We start from the raw sequence: 18,709 nt of genomic DNA, 5'->3' as shown, positions 1-18,709 counted from the left end.
ACAAAGGTTTAGTGACTTGCCCAGGGTCACACATCTACTAAGTATCTGAAGCTGGATTTGACCTCAGGTCTTTCTCCTTCCAGACCCAATGCAATATCCACTGAGCCATCTAATTGCTCCGCTACCCAGTGGGCATCCAGTTGCCCTCTGACTAACTGTACCTACTTTGGCTTACTTGCTGACCCATACTCCCACCACTTCATAAATCTGGATAACCCCTAGGGTTTTTTTTTCCTTGGCCTTCTCTTCTGTCTACCCCAGTGGCTTCAAATAGGAACCATTATGCACAAAAGATGCAAACCTATAGCTTCCTCACCAATTTCTCTCTGTAACTCCAGTCTCATTTTTTAACATCATGCTAAATCTCCCTAGGTTTCTGAACATCTCACACATCGCATGTCCAAAAGCAAACTTGACATCTCTTCCAAAGTGGATCACTGCCTCTTTAATGTTTCCCTAATCGATGGCACCACTATCTTCCCTTGCTACACATAGATTCTTTTCTTTCATTCATTTCCCCAATTAGTTGTCAAATCTTGTTGTTATTGAGGAAATACTATTAATGGAAATTGATATATGTTGATAGAAATAAAATTCCAATAAGTAAAATTAGAGAAAATAATTATTCATATAGACATAGCACAGTAATGTTAACAAAGTTTCCTTTTTTCACAATGAATTTATAAAAGTAAGTAGTGTATTAGCATCTCTGTTTTAAAGATAAAGAAACCAAGGATTAATAAAGTGATTTGCTCAAGGTGACCAATTCCAAGTACATTCCAAGTATAATTCCAAGTACAGTGCTGTTCTCCTTTTACCACAAGCTTGATTCAAAATTCCTATCTAATTGGTCCCTTCTATTTTACTTCCATTACAAGCATCATAGATCTTGTGTAGGTGATTTGAATCCGGTAGAAAGTGGTAGAGGGGAAAGAGTACTAGCTTTGAAGTTAGAAGACTCAAGTTCAAATCTTGCCACTGTGACTTCTTCCCTGTATAACCTTGGTCAAGTCATTTTAATCATCTGTAAAATGAGGGGGTCATATTAAATGGCATCTGAGGTGTCATTCAGCTTGTTCTCTAAGATCCTATTATTTCACACTTATATTTCATCTTACTAGATTCTTCACTTTTTTTCTAGCCTATTGAATTTTTCTTGTATTTTAATTCTATTATCCAATGTTTTGGTCACTTCTTTTAGATAAATGTCATGTGTAAGTGTAATAAACATACCACCTATTTCTTCATTCAAGTCAGTGATAAAAATGTTAATTAACACAAGGCCAAGGACAGATTCCTAGATCATTAAACTAGAGGCTTCCCACTGAGTTGACACATGATACAGTTTTAAGAGAGAGTAGTTGTCCATCCATGAGAAGAGTACCCATAGTAATGTATTACCACCTAGGCCAGGGGTGAGGAACCTGTGGCCTTGAGGACACATGTGGCCTTCCGGGTCCTGGGGCACAGCCTTTTGATTGAGTCCAAGTTTTACAGAACAAAGTTTTTTGTTAAGGGGATTTGTTTTATGAAGTTTGGATTCAGTCAAAGGGCTGCAAATTAAGGGGCATATGTGTCCTCAAGGCCACAGGTTCCCCTCCCCTGACCAATGCTAGATAAGAGTAGTCTGAATATTTTCCTGACACTCGTGTGCTAGGCATATTACTTCTTTACCAAGTTATCACTCCTATACTGGCTACACTCCGAAAATTCTGAGGCCATTCACTGAGAGCTTGCCCTTCTTTCCTCTTCCATTGCAACCATCTAACCACCCTGATGCATGTAGGTCCTCATCATCTCATTCATAGACTATTACAATAGCCTTCTGGTTAGTCTCCTTGCTGCAAGTCTCTCCCAATTCATCCTCCACTCAGCTGTCAAACTGATCTTCCTAAAACATAGGAGTGACCATGTCACTGCTTCCCCATTCAATTAACTCAAATGGCTCTCTATTACTTCCCAAATCAAATATAAACTCCTCTGGCTTCCAAAGACCTTCATAACTTGTCTCTCCCTTTCCTGCCCCATACTTTCCCAGGATTCTTATACTTTATCCCCTTCCATGTACTCTATCATCCAGGGACATTGGCTTCCTTGCTCCATCTCTAATCTGTGATCCTATGAGAATGAAGTATATTAGGCTTTTTCATTTTTTGAGTATCAAGGATATTATCATTCCATTCTAACCTTTAAAAATGAAGGCACTTACAGTTTATTGGAAAGTGCTGGTAAATCATGGATGATCTCTTCATATGGCTCCTCTTGAGATGAAGAAGGAACAGATAAGGGCTCTTTCATTTTTTCTTCCCAGACAGTTTCTGCTTTCAGTAATATTTCCTTAATAAATTCAGAAGCTGCAATATCTATGATATAAATATAAAGAAATCAGGGAAAGAGGGAAGATACTCTCTAAAACTCTTGACCTATAATTGTTTAAATGAATTTAAGAGGGTTAAATTTTCTAAAACATAAAACACACCCACCCTCTAAAAAAAAGTCTCAAAAGTTCATCATTGCTACGAAATAAGATTGTTGGCATTAAGATGAATCTATCTTGTTCTTGGGAAAAATGATTTCTCTTGGTAATCTGTGTCTTGGAGCCTCAGAGTTCCACCCTGCCAGCCTTCTGTCCAAAGTTATTAGGAAGGACATCTCTGATAATGAGATTGCATTGAATCTTCTTATCTTGGTCAAACTCCAAACCAGGCCTGAATTGATTTTATCCTATTCAGGTTTAGGTGGAGACAGACTCCCAAGACTGGGGTTGGTATTTCCTTTGATGGCAGACAATATTGGGCCCTGTGGAATAAATGATCTAAAGCACATACTCAAGACCTCATTTTAATATGACACACCTCCTCTTATGTTAAACAATCATAGTTGATTAGCACCCCTTGGAAACATCTACTCTTTGAAGGGCATATAGCCTTGTACCCCCAAATCCCAACCCAAGCCAGTTTTGAACTGGCCCCCTTAGAGGGGCCCACTTTTGGACTGAATTCCCATGTAATGCATGTCAAGCCAGCTTGAAAGAAATTAAACCATTGACACATGCACTCAATTTTGTTTGTCTCTTTCTTAGATAATAAATTGCAGTTCACATTCTCAACCCATGATACATTGATTGCAGTGAAAAGCAGTGAGATAAAAGTTATATTCACAGAACAGAAATCAATGAAATGGTAATCATTTTTGAATGTTCAAGTGAGGCTTGAAAGAATTTGAGGTGATTTCATCTTCACAAAACTATCCCTCCCTTGTAAATTGCATATTGATTCATGTGACTCAAATGAAGGGTAGCAGCATTGCCTGCACAAAAGCCAAGTAGTAAAGCCCTATCAAGGGGACTTTTAAAGCAAAAGGGTTAGCTTTTCCTTTATGACTTTCTTTTTGTCTTTTTTTTTAAAATCAATCAGAAATATCACTAGAAATGAATCCATGGGCAAATTACTAGCAGATTCGAAATGTCAATAGGACTGTATACAATGAGAAATTAATAGCAGACGTTGAAATGTGCACAGATTTTGTCAGGGAAAGAATATAGTAGGTACAGTAGGCATTAACTACAGTTTTTAGCATGAAATAAAAAAGAACTAACAGGTTGCACAAAAGAAAAATCCACAATAAGTGTTAAGTAAAGATATAATGAATGTGACATCCTCAGTTTCCATGAGCAAAGTATAACACAACCAATGCAAATAAGCATATTTAAATTATGTGCATTTGTGTCCTTGGCTGGAAAATTTAGCAGCCACCAAGAGAACAGTTTTTTGTACCATGTTTTTATTATTGTTCACTTTAGGATAAAGAAATTGAGCGTAGAAGTAACAGGCATATCCTAGCAGACATGCTATTACAAATACCTGATAACTGGATGTTAAGATTTTTGAAGAGGAAATGGCTATTTCAACTCATTTAACACCTATTATGGGCTAAGGCTTAGGGAAGAGAAAAAATTTGCATATTACCTGGTTCCTTTAAACTCCCATAGAGTAAACAGTCCAGTAAGAGGATAAGGTTTATACCAATATTTGTAAAAAAAAAAAAAAAAAGTACATTATAAACACTTAAGTACAAAAAGATAATGTTATATGGTATCTAAGTAGAGGAATAATCACCATCTGAGGGAATCAGAAGAGGTTGGTGACATTTGAGTTGGGCTTCAGACATAAGGAATAAAAGAATATGAAACTTGGGAATGGATCCCAACCAAAGAGTAGGCACTGGAGTCCTCTCTTTCTTTTGAAAGCCATCCTGGCTTCCTACTGATCTAGATTTATTCAGGTAATGCAAAGCCTAGCAGAGCAAGCCCCACAAAGGAGCCCTCCTATATGTGTTTTCTCCCTTAACTAGAATGTGATAAAGGCAAAGGAATGATACAAAATATTCTTAGAAAATCTGACATAGGAGTCATTCCCTTTAGATAAAAGACACAAGGAAGAAGCATAGAAAAGTGATGTCTTAGGTGAGCTTTGAGTTAAGGAAAGAGCTTCAGCAAGAAAAGATGAGATGAAAATATCTTCCAGACATGGAGGCGAGCCTGAGTGAATTAAGAGAGGTGGGAAAATGCAGGGAAGAATCAGGGGATCAATTACAGTCCAGTTTTGTTGTAACAAAAAATGCATAAAGAAGAGAATCAGAAAAGAATAGAACAAGAACGCCATGAAGGAGAGTATCTAGAAAGGGAGTGCAGTAGTAGTGAACAGTCTCAAATGTTTCAGCTTGGTTGAAGAGGATAAAAACTGAGAAAAGAACAATGGATTTGACAAGTCAAGTCAACAAGCATTACTAAGGTTTTGCTAAGTTCCATCTAGTGTACTAGGTGCTGGGTATATTGTTAATGTTGTTATTGAGTCCTTTCAGTTGTGTCCGACACTTCATGATGCCACTTGGAGTTTTCTTGGCAAACATACAGCAGTGGCTTGCCATTTCCTTCTCCAGCTCATTTGACAGATGAGGAAACTGAGGCAAACAGGGTTAAGTGGCTTGCCTGGGGTCACACAGCTAGAAAGTATCTGAGGCCAAATTTGAACCCCAATAAGCTGACTTCAGGCCCAACACTCAATCCACTGTGCCACCTAGCAGCTGGGCATACAAAGAAAGGCAAAAAAAATTGTCCATTTTCTCAAGAAGTTCACAATCTAATGAGGGAAACAACATAAAAACAATTACTTATAAAGAAGATTTACAAAGGATAAATTAGCAGTAATCTCAGAAGAAAGACACTAGAATAAAGATGACAAGGAGAGACTTTTTTAGAAGGTGGGGTCTTAGCTAATGCTCGAAGGAAACCATGAGAACCATGAAGTAGAGACAAGGGATATAGCATTCCAGGCATAGAGTCACAAGATAAAATGTTATGTTCAAGGAATAGCAAGGAGTACAGTGTCACTGGATAGAAGAGAACATAGAAAAGAGTCAAGTGTAATTAGACTGAAAAAGTAGGAAGAGGCCAGGGTATAAAGAGATTTGAAAGCCAAACAGATTTTATGTTTGATGCTAGAGGTAGGCAGAGTAGGGTGGCATAGAATCAGGAAGACTTGAGTTCAGATGTGGCCTCAGACACTCACTAGGTATATGGCCTTAGGCAAGTCATGTAACCTGTTTGCCTCAGTTTCATCATCTGTAAAGTGGAGATAATAATAGCACTCACCTCACAGTATTGTTATTAGTATCAAATAGGATAATAGTTTAAAGGGCTTAGCACAATCCTGGCACAGAATAAGTGCTATATAAATTATTATTATTATTATTATTATTATTATCATAACTGGAGTTTACTGTGTAGGGAGGTAACATTGCCAGTAACTTCAAGAAGGACATTCTGAAAGCTGAGTGGAAGATTGACTATAGTGTAGAGATAATTCAGGCAGGGAAATCAAGAAGTCTTCTGAAATAGTCAAAGTGTAAGGTGATAAAGGCCTTCACTCAGATGTGTCAGTACCAGAAGAGAGAATCATTATATATGATGTTGTGGAGGTAGAATCAATAGGACTTGTCAACAGATTGGTAATGGTTGGTTGAGAGACAGAGTGAGGAAGGAAGATGACACCTAGGTTATGAGCCTGGCTGACTGGGAGAACCATGGTGTCCTCAATGGTAGTAGGAAAGTTCGAAAAGGAAGAAAATTTGGAGGTAAAAATTACATATTCAGTTTGATACATGCTGAATTTGAGATGTCTACAGTTAATTCCAGTGGTACAGCTAGGTAGCACAGTGGATAGAGTGATAGACCTGGAGACAGGAAGACATCTTCCTGAGCTCAAATCTGGCTTCAGACACTTATTAGCTGTGTGACCCTGGGCAAGTCACTTAACCTTTTTGCCTCAATTTCCTCATCTGTAAAATGAACTGGAGAAGGAAATGGCAAACTACTCTAGTATCTTTGCCAGGAAAACCCCAAAAGGTTGCATGAAGAGTCAGACACAACTGAAAAATGACTCAAAGACAACAACAATAACAACAACAGAACAGTTCGACATGTAAGGCTGGAGGTCCAAAAAGATGTTACAGCTCAATATGAGCTCATATGAGAGATATGAGAACCATATGTGAATCCATTGGAGCTGATGAGATCACCAAGTAATACAGTACAGAGGGGGAAGAGGCAATAGGTAATCTCTGAGAGAGCAGTTTCAATATATGTAGATTTAGACACCAAATAAGAATGAATGTGTATGATGGGAAAGTGGAAACAAGAAGTATTTTTCTAAAAGTTTAGTTGCGAGTGGTAGGATGACAGGTTTAAGGGACTGCATAGCAAAGATAAGAGGATCCCTGCACACGTTCATGGTCAGCTAGGTGGCGCAGTGGATACACCGGTGGTACTAGAAATCCATCAAAACTGTGGCATTCTATGATTTTCAGTCATACAGTATCACTAGGAAAATATTGGTTTTGGGTGAGATTTAGGAGTAAGGAATAACATTTAGATGATTGCCAGCTCTGTGCAATATTCCAAATGTGATCCGGACCATTTTCTGCTTTCTATTTAATTCTAGATATTAGCTCATTTTGATTTACAATGAACTGAGAGATATATGTCACGATGAGTTAATTCAATGGGTTGCCAAATTGCATATCTTAATCTTGGCGACATGGCTTTCTCATCCATGGTATTTTGTCCCTTGTTGATATCTAGGTCAATTTCTTTTGAGCCACTGTGGATCTCAGCAGGTAGCCCACCCAGGGCTCAGTGTAATCAGTGCAATATAATTGGCAAACAAGAACATCTGTAGAACCTTGGCAAGTGTCAGAATTTTTTTTCTATTTGACATCCTCTGTGACACTGTCAAGCACCACTATTAAGAAAACACTTTTAATGCTAAGCTATCAACTCTGGGAAGAATAAAGAAAGGTTTTCTGGGTTTAGAGGAGGCTCTATACTTGAAATGGTATTTATTATTATTCTCAAAGGGTCCTAATTTAGTAATAATTCCACTTTAAAATTCTATTTTTCAAATTATACCCATCTAGCCACACTTTAAGGGCTAGTGTGAAGATTTTGTAGTTTGTGAAGAAATGAGCCAGAGGTTAGATTTTACTGGCAACTAATTAACCTTTAGTACACATGCAATTATCACAGAGTTAGAAGCTATGACTAATTAGTTTCAGTTCAGGGGAGAAGCCATAGCCATAGTTAACAACTGAAGTAGGTTAGAAATATAAAACTTCATCCCAGCTAAATTATAAACAAGGGAGAAGCAAACAGCCCATCAAAAAGTTGAAGTCCCGAAAGTGAAGGAAATAAAGATGCCTCAGGCGTACTAAGTTTTTAAGCCTTAGATTTGAACTTCATGGAAGTACAAAAAGGGTATAAGGAAGACTGGATAAATTATTCACTTCCCTCACTGTCAATGAGATCTTCATGTCAATCTGGTAACTACGTTAGACATATCATTCAATTTTGAATTAATTAACATTCTTATTTCAACTTTTGAGATATTGACTAATAAACACTCTATAAGTACTCCTACTTTAGTGTCAAAATAATTATAATGAAAATTTAATGAGGTGTATCTTCATTGACTATTGAAATAAATTTATGAAGATGGAGGCAAGAGTGTGATGGAAAAGAGTTACAAAAAGTTGCTCTACTTTGAAAAAAATAGCTATGTTAAGGTAATCTGGCATATGGTAAAGTATTTGAAAGAATTAAAAAAAAAAGTTAGCCCATGATTGTTTTCCTCTGTGAACCATGCTTTCTAAATTCCATAGCAGAAGCAGTTAACAAAAATTGGGCAAAAAAGTATTCTAATTTAAAATAGATTTAGTAAGAATAAAAAATTCATTTCATAACAGTCAATAAAACATTTCAGGGATGGTGTCATTGCAAAATAATGTTGCATTGGCATAAAGCAGGAGGCAAATTGTAATGGTCTGTAACCAGGGTTCATAAATGTAATTGTTCTCTGATGTCCTATTACTTAAATGAATCTTTAAAATGAAACAGTGAATTTTTGAATTGTTTATGAATTATGCTCAAAATGGTTCTGGTGGCATTTATGTGGATATATCTTTATATAGAAGAAGCTCTTGGCACAATGGATAGAGTGCTGGGCTGGGAGTCAGGAATATCTAAGTTCAAATCTGGTCTCAGACCCTTACTAGCTATGTGACTCTGGGTAAGTCTCTTAATCTGTTTGCCTCAGTTTCCTCAACTGCAAAATGAGCATAATAATAGCATTTTCCTCGCAGAGTCATTGTGATGATAAAATGAAATAATATTTGTAAAGCACTTAGCACAATGCAATATATAGTAGGTGTTACATAATGCTTACTCCCTCCTTTATCTGGAACTGTCATTACAGCAGGATGGTATAAAGATGTGGTCTTGGGGATCCAAAAGGGTCTCCAATTTCAGGTGATATAGTCAAATATAAATATAGTCAAAACTATTTTCATAACAATAATGATATTTTAATTTTTATTACAGTAAATATATATATATATATAGCTACAACCCACATAAACAAAAGTTCTTTGCATAGTCCTTAATTACTTTCAAAAGTATAAAGGAGTCATGAGACCAAAAATTGTGAGAACTACTGGTGTAGTGGATATTGGGTCCATTTTCAAGTAATGAAAACCTGGATTAAAGCTCTTTATATGGGACATACTGGTTGTATGACTTTGGACAAGTCATTTAATCACAGTGCTGCTGGAAACAGTTGCAGAATAGTTACTGATCTCCATTTGTGGAGAGGGTTTCTGCACCAGAAATTTCCTATACCAATAAAATAACAGTTCCAGTCTCCAAAAACTAGAAGCATAAGCAAAACAATACCAGTTGTTTTACCAAATAAATGAATGAGACATTCTCAACTGGATGATGAGAAGAGATTTATGAACCCACCTGAAGGTTTTTCTTCATTGCAGTTAAGAAGATTCGGATTGGCCTGATACATCAAAAGAAGTTTCACGAGGTTTGTCTGGAATATGAAAAATATTAGATTTATGAAATGAAGTTACATTTCAAATAACAAATTTAGCTAAATAATCATCCTTCTTATCATCATTGAAATACAAAGTTATAGAATTAAAAAAATTGGAAGGAAGTACCTCCAATATTTCTTCACAATGACGCCTAGGGCATCCAAATAATTATTCTTCATTCATAACCTCAGTCTCCCTCCTCAAACTTCATTTGTTGTTTTTGAGAATATATTTCTATTCATATGATTCCTGCAATGCTTACTCTTTCATTTTTTTGCATTTCTAAAGCAACTGTAGTGATAGAATTTACTCATACAAAGATAAACCTTTTAGGATGTCCTTCAAATCTGAATTTCTATTCTTTTATCTTATATGTTTTTAAAGCAAATTAATTAACATAGTTTTTTTTTAGGGGGGTTGCTTTTCCGTAATCTTTTTTGATGATCTCCAGATCATCACCTGGATTTCAGGGAAGTTATTTTAGCTCAACCATTGGCCACAACTCCCTGCTGTCATGTCTTAGTAGGTACGAGAGGGAATGCTAGTTATTTTCCTCCATTTTAAGGCTGGGCCAAAAATCTCCAGGCCAACCATATAAAAATAACAGATCTTTCTTTTTTTTAATAATGAGAGAATATTTTTTTCCTCAATAATCAAGCCTTGAGATTTATTTGACTCATGGCTACCAGTAAAGAAAAGTAACTTTTTGAAAACATTTGCTTAATTAGGAATAATAACACCTACTACTACCATCACCAACATCAACTCACATTTATAGCATTCAGAACTTTCCAAGTTACTTTACATATATTATGACCTACATCTGAACCTTATTACTAATGAGTAAAGTTAACTTGACATGACCTTAATATTTAAAGAAAAGAAATACAGATATCTGTTCAATTTTTCATAGAACAAGTTTTAGTAGTTTTCCAAAACTGTAACATTGGCAAGTTCTATTCCCTTAAGATTTTCATATAACCAACACTGTCTGTAATAGTACAACAACTTAAAGGGTTCAAAGTGAATAGACTTCAGAAATATCACAAGTGAAAGAAATGAGGGGAAATCTGGGTCTATCTGTGCTGAACCAAAGAAAGTCTGAAGACCTCATTAAGGTTAAAAAATGAAACAGGAAGGAAGACATCAAAGGGAATCATTGTATGGACAGGAAAGGGATGATAAAAATAACTCTTAAAGCCAAGAATAAAATGGTTTGGTGGGGAGATATCAGAATAGCCATGCCAGCAGCATTGATGTAAACTCCTAAAGGCCTAAAGTAGAAAAATGATGGGCTGAAGAAATAGCAAATGGATAAAAAGAATGGATTTCTTTTAATATTATCATGGAACTTTGGGAGCTACACAGCATGGTATAGGCAGCAAAATCAAGATTTTTCAATTTTTTTAAACTGCAAGAAACACTTCTTACTAAGCCTAAAAATACCTTCCTGGAATTGGCATTGACACAATGGCTTTGACAAAGAAGAAGCAGAAGAATATAAAAGTGCATGGGAATTTAAAGAAACTCCTATGGGAGGGAACAATTATTGTAAAATCATAAATTTCATTTTCTTTTTTTCTTACTGTATAAAATACTAAGGCACTTATACATATTTTCTCCCAAACACTTTCTATCCCTACTCTGCCTTAACTTCAAATCTGTGATATAAAGGTGACATGCTTTCCTGGATGGGATTTCTTCAGACTTACTTTGAACCTATTACCTTTTGAGCTTATAAAAAAAAAAAAAAATCATTTCCCATGAGAATGGAGAAACTAGGTAACTGTTTAAATGTGTTTATGTACTACTCTTTCCATGCAAGAAAGTCACTGCTTCCAATTCATTTCTAATTGGAAGTCACTGATGCAATCACCAAGACTGAGATATTCAGGTCAGTGCTAATTTCAATTACTTCCTATTTTCTGTCCTTGCCCACATTGAGGCTGTGAAGCTGAGTTAATTCAAACTCATTTTCTCTTCATTTTTTTGAATCGAGAGGATAAAATCCACTTTGTAGAGTCCTTAACTTTACTTAGATTCACTTTCACTATTAACAGGGTTTTATAATAAACAGAGGACCGATATTCACAGCATGATAAATATACATCAAATTTTTATATGTAGTCTGTTTCTCTAAAGGGGATTTTAAAAGGCTAGCATAAAAGTTAATTAAGTTGAAATATAAATTTGCACAAAGCCCTGGTTATGTGCTTCACTGTGGTTTTGAATAATGTAACAGTATTTAATTTTTATTAGAACTTCGTGGAGCTGATGCCTTAAAGTTCATTATTTTTTAAAGAAAAAAATAGTAAGGAAAGCCTAGATCCTACCTTAATTTTCAGGGTATAAACTGAAAAAGAATCCAGTGAGAGTTGTACAACTACATTTGAAAGGTTCAATGCTATTCTGATCTATGATATGTCATTTAAATTATATGTACAAGTACATAAAGTGTTTTTGGTTCACAGCATCTGAAAAATATGCTATGTACATTATGATAGCATGCTAGGAAATGCATACCCACATTCATATAAATATGTATATATATAATATATACCTATATAATACATACATATATACACCTATATATACCTATGAATATATATGTGTATATATATATATATATAAACATATGTGTGGGTGTGGGTGTGTGTATTCCCTGTTCCCAAGGCACTCACAGTCTAATGTGCAATCAGACACTAACACAGGTAAGTATAATAAACAGGGTATATGGGTACATGAAATAGAAGGTTGCCTAGGACAGTAGTATGAGGCCTGATGGGGAAGGTAATAAATGAATTATATATGTGGCACTGGATTATGGGTGAGCAGATGTGGAAAGGCTCCTTGAAAGAATTGTCAGTTGAACTTAGCTTTAAAAGAGAAGTGGTAGCTCAAAAGATGAAAGTGGGAAGGAAGGGAGTTCCTGATATAGGGGAAAGCTTGAGTAAAAGTATGGGTGAAAGAGTTCAGGGTATATTCTAAGGATAAAGAATTCTCCAGTTTGACTGATGCATGGAATTTATGGAAGGAAATACCAGACCAGTGTCACAGTTGTATAGGATCTGTAATCCACAATAAAGATAAAGAGTAGAACTAAAGAGAATAAGAAAATGGAAAAGGAGAAAGTGCAAAATGTTGCTGCTGGAGAGTGGATTTTTAAAATCTGAGAGTATAATTAATTCCCAAGAGGGTGAGGTCTAAATTGGGGTGGAGAAAGAAGTCCTTGGGGTTAAGGAAATTTGGGGATTCTGTGAAAAATTTGCTAGAAGAATGGTCAAAATTATTGAGAGGCAGGAGGACTTGGGTTTGAATCTGCATGCTCCTATTTACCAATTGTGTGAACTTGGTTAAGCAACTTAACTTTTTTTTTTAATCTCAGTTTTCATATCTGTAAAATTAAGGGACTAGACTAGATACTCTTTAAGACTTCCTCTATCTCGTAACTATGTCCTAAGAAATGTTTCTTGTTACCTTCAGATGCAGATTAAAATCATTGTATTAATTTCTTTGTTCCTCTCTGAGAAGAATCTATGATCTTTGATTTAGTTACCATTTCATTACCTTCTAGTTTTATTTATAATGAGAATCCAACATAGAATAAAACAAACTCTCCATACAACAACCTAAATAATCTTTCTAAGCCATCAGACTATCCATATCACTCTCTTGCTTGAAATCTTCATTAGTTCTCTATTTCATCAACTATAATGTATAAACACCTCAAGCTGTCATTTAAAGCCCAGTAGAGTCCAGGCCCTGGCTCTAGAAATATAAATTTAGAATCTAAATCTCTATCCACTTCCGTTTCATACTTCTCCCCTTCAAAATTCTGTATTCCAACCAAACACGACATTTCTCTAAACCTGCTAAGTTTGTGATTCTTTGTACTTTTCCAACTTGGCCCCAGAAGCCTTCTTATGCTGGAGATACCTCCACAGTTGCTGCAGTGTCCTTCTCCTATGAGCTTCTTCAGGGAGCCCCATTTGAGGAAATTTCCATTTTAGACGTGCTCACTTCCGGCCAGCTCAGAATGTGACTTAGCTGACTTTTCCAACTAGTCTGAATGTAAGTACTCTCTCTTTGCTCCTTTTCGGTTCCCTTTTATATGTTATCTTCCCAAATTCAAATGTAAGGTCCTACCATATTTTGTGTTATATTGACATAATTTTCAAGGATCAAGCATCACTTCTACATTAGCATAAGGGTTTCAAGTAGAATTATTGTTGTTGTTGTTCCACCTTCATTTTCAAAAAAGGACCAATGACATTGGATTTAAATGAGGCAGAGTTGCACAAAGTCATTAGCTTCACTCTCTTTTTTGGTCATTGAAGTCCAGTGGCAAGAAAAAAGTCAGGATGACCTGTGATAGCCTAGGATGCAGTGGATGAATCTTTGATGCCTGACCAAGCTCTAAGTGCTCCACAGCTCCTGCTTTAGCTGCCTTCATGGCAATTAGAACAAATTGTTCTCATCTGCCCATTCTGCTGGGGAAGTCTTCACATGTTTGGGGTAGACTCACCAATGGGTTTGAATCCTGTCGGTTACCATCAACTTGGTTTAGCCCAGGGGTGGGGAACCTGTGGCTTCAAGGCCACATGTGGCCTTCTAGGTCCTTGGGTGCGACCTTTTGACTAAGTCCAAGTTTTATAGAACAAATTCTTTTCTTAAGGGGATTTGTTCTGTGAAGTTCGGATTCAGTCAAAGGGCTGCACTTGAGGACCTAGAGGACCAGGTTTCTCACCCCCGGTTTAAAACCATCTGCCAAGATGGTTTCACTGGGATGTGGCCACAGTGTATTCTACAACTTCCTGGACCCACAGGTGAGAGTTGTGATAGATGGACACCAAAGTTAGATGAGAAGCCCTGAAAGGGGCTTGGCAAGCCATCTCACCAGAGCTGCTAGTCCTCCCTGAACACCCTATTCTGGTATTGTCACCTAGCACTAAGTCTGCAGAGGCAAAGGAGGAAAAGGTAGCTATTCCTCAGGTTGAGATGGTTAGATAATTCAGATACAGATGGACCAGGGACTTCCTGTGTTATAATTCTACAATGTGTGTGAAGAAGCTTGGCAGGAAGGATAGAAATATGGAAATGGTGATATGCATTATTACAATTCCTTCTCTGATGTTTAAAATCTCAAAGCAACTTTTCTTATTCTTTTTATACTAATTCTATAATTAATTCCTATTCTTTTTATATTAATACATGCCATTATATTTTTCTCTTTTGCTTGGGGTCAGAGAACAATTTTTTCTTTCAAAACACCTTCCTGGTTACCTGCTATTATAATCCAAGGAATCAAAGGAGGAGATTTAGAGGACAGATTTCAAAGGGAAAGGAGAAGGAAATTCACAGCACATAGTATCTGTGCACATAGTACCTACTTCATAATACTAGGAGGAGGAGAAGGAGTTGTTAGTATTTGTATGATGCTTTAAGGTCTGTAAAGAGCTTTGTAAAAATTATCTCTTTGGAAACTCACAATAACCCTGGAAGATAGGTGCTATTGTTCCCATTTTACAGATGTGGAAACTCCTGAGGCAAACAGAGGTTAAGTGACTTGTACAAGGCCACACAGTTTGGAAGTGTCTAAGACCAGAATTAAATTCAGATGTTGCTGACTTCATAAATGTTGGTTGAATTGAATTGATTAATTTTTACCATTGATCTCTTCCACAATACTGACTTTGAATCGGTTGCTTCCGCTTCATGGAGTATTTATATGTAACTGTAATTCAAAGAGAGTGGTGGATGATTTTCCAACATTTTATGGTTATACAGCCCCTTCCTCCAAGAAGCTATAAAATTAGTGCAGATAGACTAAAAATGAATCATGATCTACATTCTAACTTGGGGAAAATTTATTTTATATTCTGCTGACTATAATGATAGTAAAAGTAAATAAACTGCAAAATAAACAAAAAAAAATCAGATATGAGCAAAAACAGAAATAAATGTCATCCTGGTCTCTGGAGGACACAGAATATAGAATGCTCTGTTATTATGTTTCAAAATGACAAAAGATTAAGTGAAAAGAATACAAGAAGGTAAAAGGAAACAATGCCTTAGGAAAAGAAAAGACATTCTTATAAAGATTCCATTATAGATAAACAAAATCATGTAACATAATTACATTTGGCATATGCAGAATTGTTCTATGATAAAGAAAGAGGATAAAATAGATACAAACATCTGCAGAATAAATCAGTGTAATCTCCATTTTAGAAGAGCTAAAATAATGCAACCATATGAATCCTGAAAATCATGTTTTCCCGGAAGACTTATACCACCCCAAAGTTATATTTATTTAACTATTTAAATAATTTAAAGACTTGGTTTGCTCTTCAAATCACATAGTTGCTAATTAATTAATAGTGTTTCATATTTTCATAGTATTTACATATACCACTTGATTGGATCCACATAACCATTCTGCATGGTGGAAATAATGCATTATCCTGATTTTATGGCTATAGAAACAATACCACAGAATATATAAATGCCTTTCCTAAGGTTAAATAAAAATTTAGTTGGTGGCAGAGGTGGGACTGATGGGTATAGGCCCTGGAAACCCTCCCCACAACTTCCTTGAACTTTCTTACGTGGTCAAGTCTCTAGTGTTAGCCTGACATTGACCCATTCCAGTAATCCTCTCAACTGGCCTTTCATTGTGGCCTATACCCAATCTCCCAATTCTCTGTTACCCCTAACCTAGCCCAGCCCTTCATTGTCTGTTACCTCCAGATCACCCCCAGCTACTTCCCACCCTTAATTCTTTCTAGACTCCTTCTCTGTTCCCATAGTCTTCTGTATAAAAGATCCATTTTGTGTCCATTAAAGTGCTCAGATTCCTTAAGAGTCTGGCCAATAGTGTGGATTCTTAAAATCTCTCCCACCTAGACCTGTGTTCTAAGAAATCTTGTCTCTGGCTGAAAGAAGGCTAGAGTTGAATTCATTTGAGGCAGGACCTGCGTTGCTATTTTGGGGTCCCAGCACCGCTAAACCTCAACAGGACTACAATCCATATTTTGAGACTCTCAATTTAGCAATCATTGCCTCATAATATAGGGAATATGTATACAGAGATCTAGGCATTGCTAATATCTGAGTTGGTGTGATCTACTGGAATAACCATTATATTTGATGTCAGAGGCCATGGGCTCTCTGCTATGAATGCTTGGTATGACCTTTGGCTTTACTTCAACTCTAAAGCTATTTCCTAATATAAAAAAGGAGGAGGTTGAATGAGGTGATACCTAAAGTTCTTCTCAGTTATAACTATCTGTTCACAAAATTGTAAATCTGGGGAATTTTTTCCCCATATAATTACCAATTTGGGGAAAAAGTGGGATGGGAATGAATTATTTTTAGAATGCTTAGAACAACTTCCCATTCATCATTTGTTCTCTGTATTCTCAGAATACTTCAAATTTCATCAGCTTTAAATATGCCATATCTTAACATTTGAGAGTGAAGTACAGTTTTCTACTTGGCCCAGCCAAACTGGTAATGCTTATCCCTCCATTACTAGGTTATTAAAAACTCTCTACTAATGAAACCTATGTAACCTCATCTCTTGCTTTCTCATCCGCCTAAAATGTTAAAGCTCTCTTTCTTTCCTCACCTTTTCTAAGGTATCATTTCTCTTTGTTTGTTTTGTTTGTTTGTTTGTTTTTCATGAGCTTAGTAAAATGTAAAAACCTGGAGGGTTGGGACTAAGTTGTTTTTTGCATCCTTAGCATCTAGCATAACACTGGGCACTTAATAAGGGTTTGTTGTTGTTGTTGAGCTAAATTGAGGAGTCTGTAAACATTAACTCCATCCCAGAAGTAACGTATTTTCTTCATTTATTATAATGACAGTTAACTACAGCAGTGTGTAAAGTCTAAGTAATTAACAGGGTACAAGGTAGGGTGGAATATCTTTATTACACTTAGTTGTGGTTCATTCTTACTTAAAGTGAAACTGAAAATGCTACTTGAGGAAAAAGAATACTCTACTTATTAAAAAAAAAATTCCTCCCACCATCCTCCCAAAAAAAGTCTTTAGAAAAGCCCTACTCTTAATGGAGATGACGATGTCTTTGATGAGGTCTAGAGGTTTAGGGGTGCTGGGACCCCCAGATCTTGACACATGGGCCCTGTCTGAATGAATTCAAACCAAATCTTCTTTCAGTCAGAGAAAAAAAAGTTTATTAGAGATAAACCATACTTTTAAGGAATCTGAACATTAGTGACCCTGGTAAGGATGAGCAGGCATGAAAAAGTCTCAGCGTTTAAATGGGGGCCAGGGTGGATTTTACATACACTCAAGTAATTTTGGGTGACTAGAGGAGTGGTGATTGGGGGAGGGGTTTAGGGAGAATGGGAGTATCTGAATAGGGTCACCTAGAAATAGACAATGAAAGACTAGGCTTTTATCAGGGTAACAAAGAACTGGAAGGAAGAGGTTGATAAGATCAAAGGTGGGATCAAAGACTAGGTCTCTTCCTTAGGATTTCAAGGACTGGCTTCTTAGAGAGATAGGGAAAAATCAGAATAAGAATAAGAGATAAGGAAAGGCCAGTTAATGAAGTATAAGGGTTTTCTGGGGCCCATAGACAAATGGGAGCCAAATACTATTTGGAGAAAGAGGCAAAAGTCTCAGCTTGGGCCCATACTCCATCATCTTCACTAAGACTTTTCGGGGGGGGGGGAGGGGGCAGAGTTTTGTCATTTTCTACAAAGTAGGATAAGATTCAAGTATAGCCTTAATGACAGACTGGGCCATGTTAGGAATAAATGAAATAGTGTGGGAAATTTCTCATATGATACAATCAGGTTAGGGATCATGAGGAATCTCTTTCCTCTTAACCCAGCTTCAGTCTAAGTAACTTAACAGGTGATAAAGGAGGGTTTAGATTTGTTTTATTTATCCCCAGAAGGCAAAAATAGGAGCAATGGTGAAAGTTGTTTATGCTCTATTTGTGGCTCAATATAAGCAATTCTTCTTAAAATTTTGGGTAGCCAAAAAGAGTATTGGACTGTCTGCAGAGTTCAGGAATTCTTCATTGTTTAAGATCTTCAGAGAGACTGGATTTCCCCTTGAGAGGGATGGTTTAGTCTGGGCAAACCTTTTCATGTACGGGCTGGACTAATTGATGTGTAATGCCCTCTACAATTCTGAAATTCTTTGAAATATCCAGGTGTTAGCAAAGATTTTGTGCTTATATGTTTATTTTTATTGTTGCTGTTCACACCAATCCATTTCTGTAGGGAACTTCTGGGAA

At 36.4% G+C, this 18,709-nt stretch overlaps 1 protein-coding gene across 1 annotated transcript in view; it reads right to left on the bottom strand.

Annotated features, from left to right (window-relative positions):
* LOC114046106 (unconventional myosin-XVI-like) overlaps window positions 1-18,709 on the bottom strand; it is a 682,808-nt gene that overhangs the window by 447,142 nt on the left and 216,957 nt on the right. Inside the window, exons 8-9 of the mRNA XM_027866360.1 lie at window positions 9,356-9,431; window positions 2,210-2,363 (exon numbers count right to left, since the gene is read on the bottom strand). Coding sequence (XP_027722161.1) covers window positions 2,210-2,363; window positions 9,356-9,431 — 230 coding nt within the window. The remainder of the gene's footprint in view (window positions 1-2,209; window positions 2,364-9,355; window positions 9,432-18,709) is intronic.

The sequence above is a fragment of the Vombatus ursinus genome, unplaced genomic scaffold, assembly GCF_900497805.2.
Source record: "Vombatus ursinus unplaced genomic scaffold, bare-nosed wombat genome assembly UNPS02014781.1, whole genome shotgun sequence".
Lineage (NCBI taxonomy): Eukaryota > Metazoa > Chordata > Mammalia > Diprotodontia > Vombatidae > Vombatus > Vombatus ursinus.
Note: the sequence above shows the minus strand (reverse complement) of the source record. Positions and strands in the feature narration are given on the sequence as shown.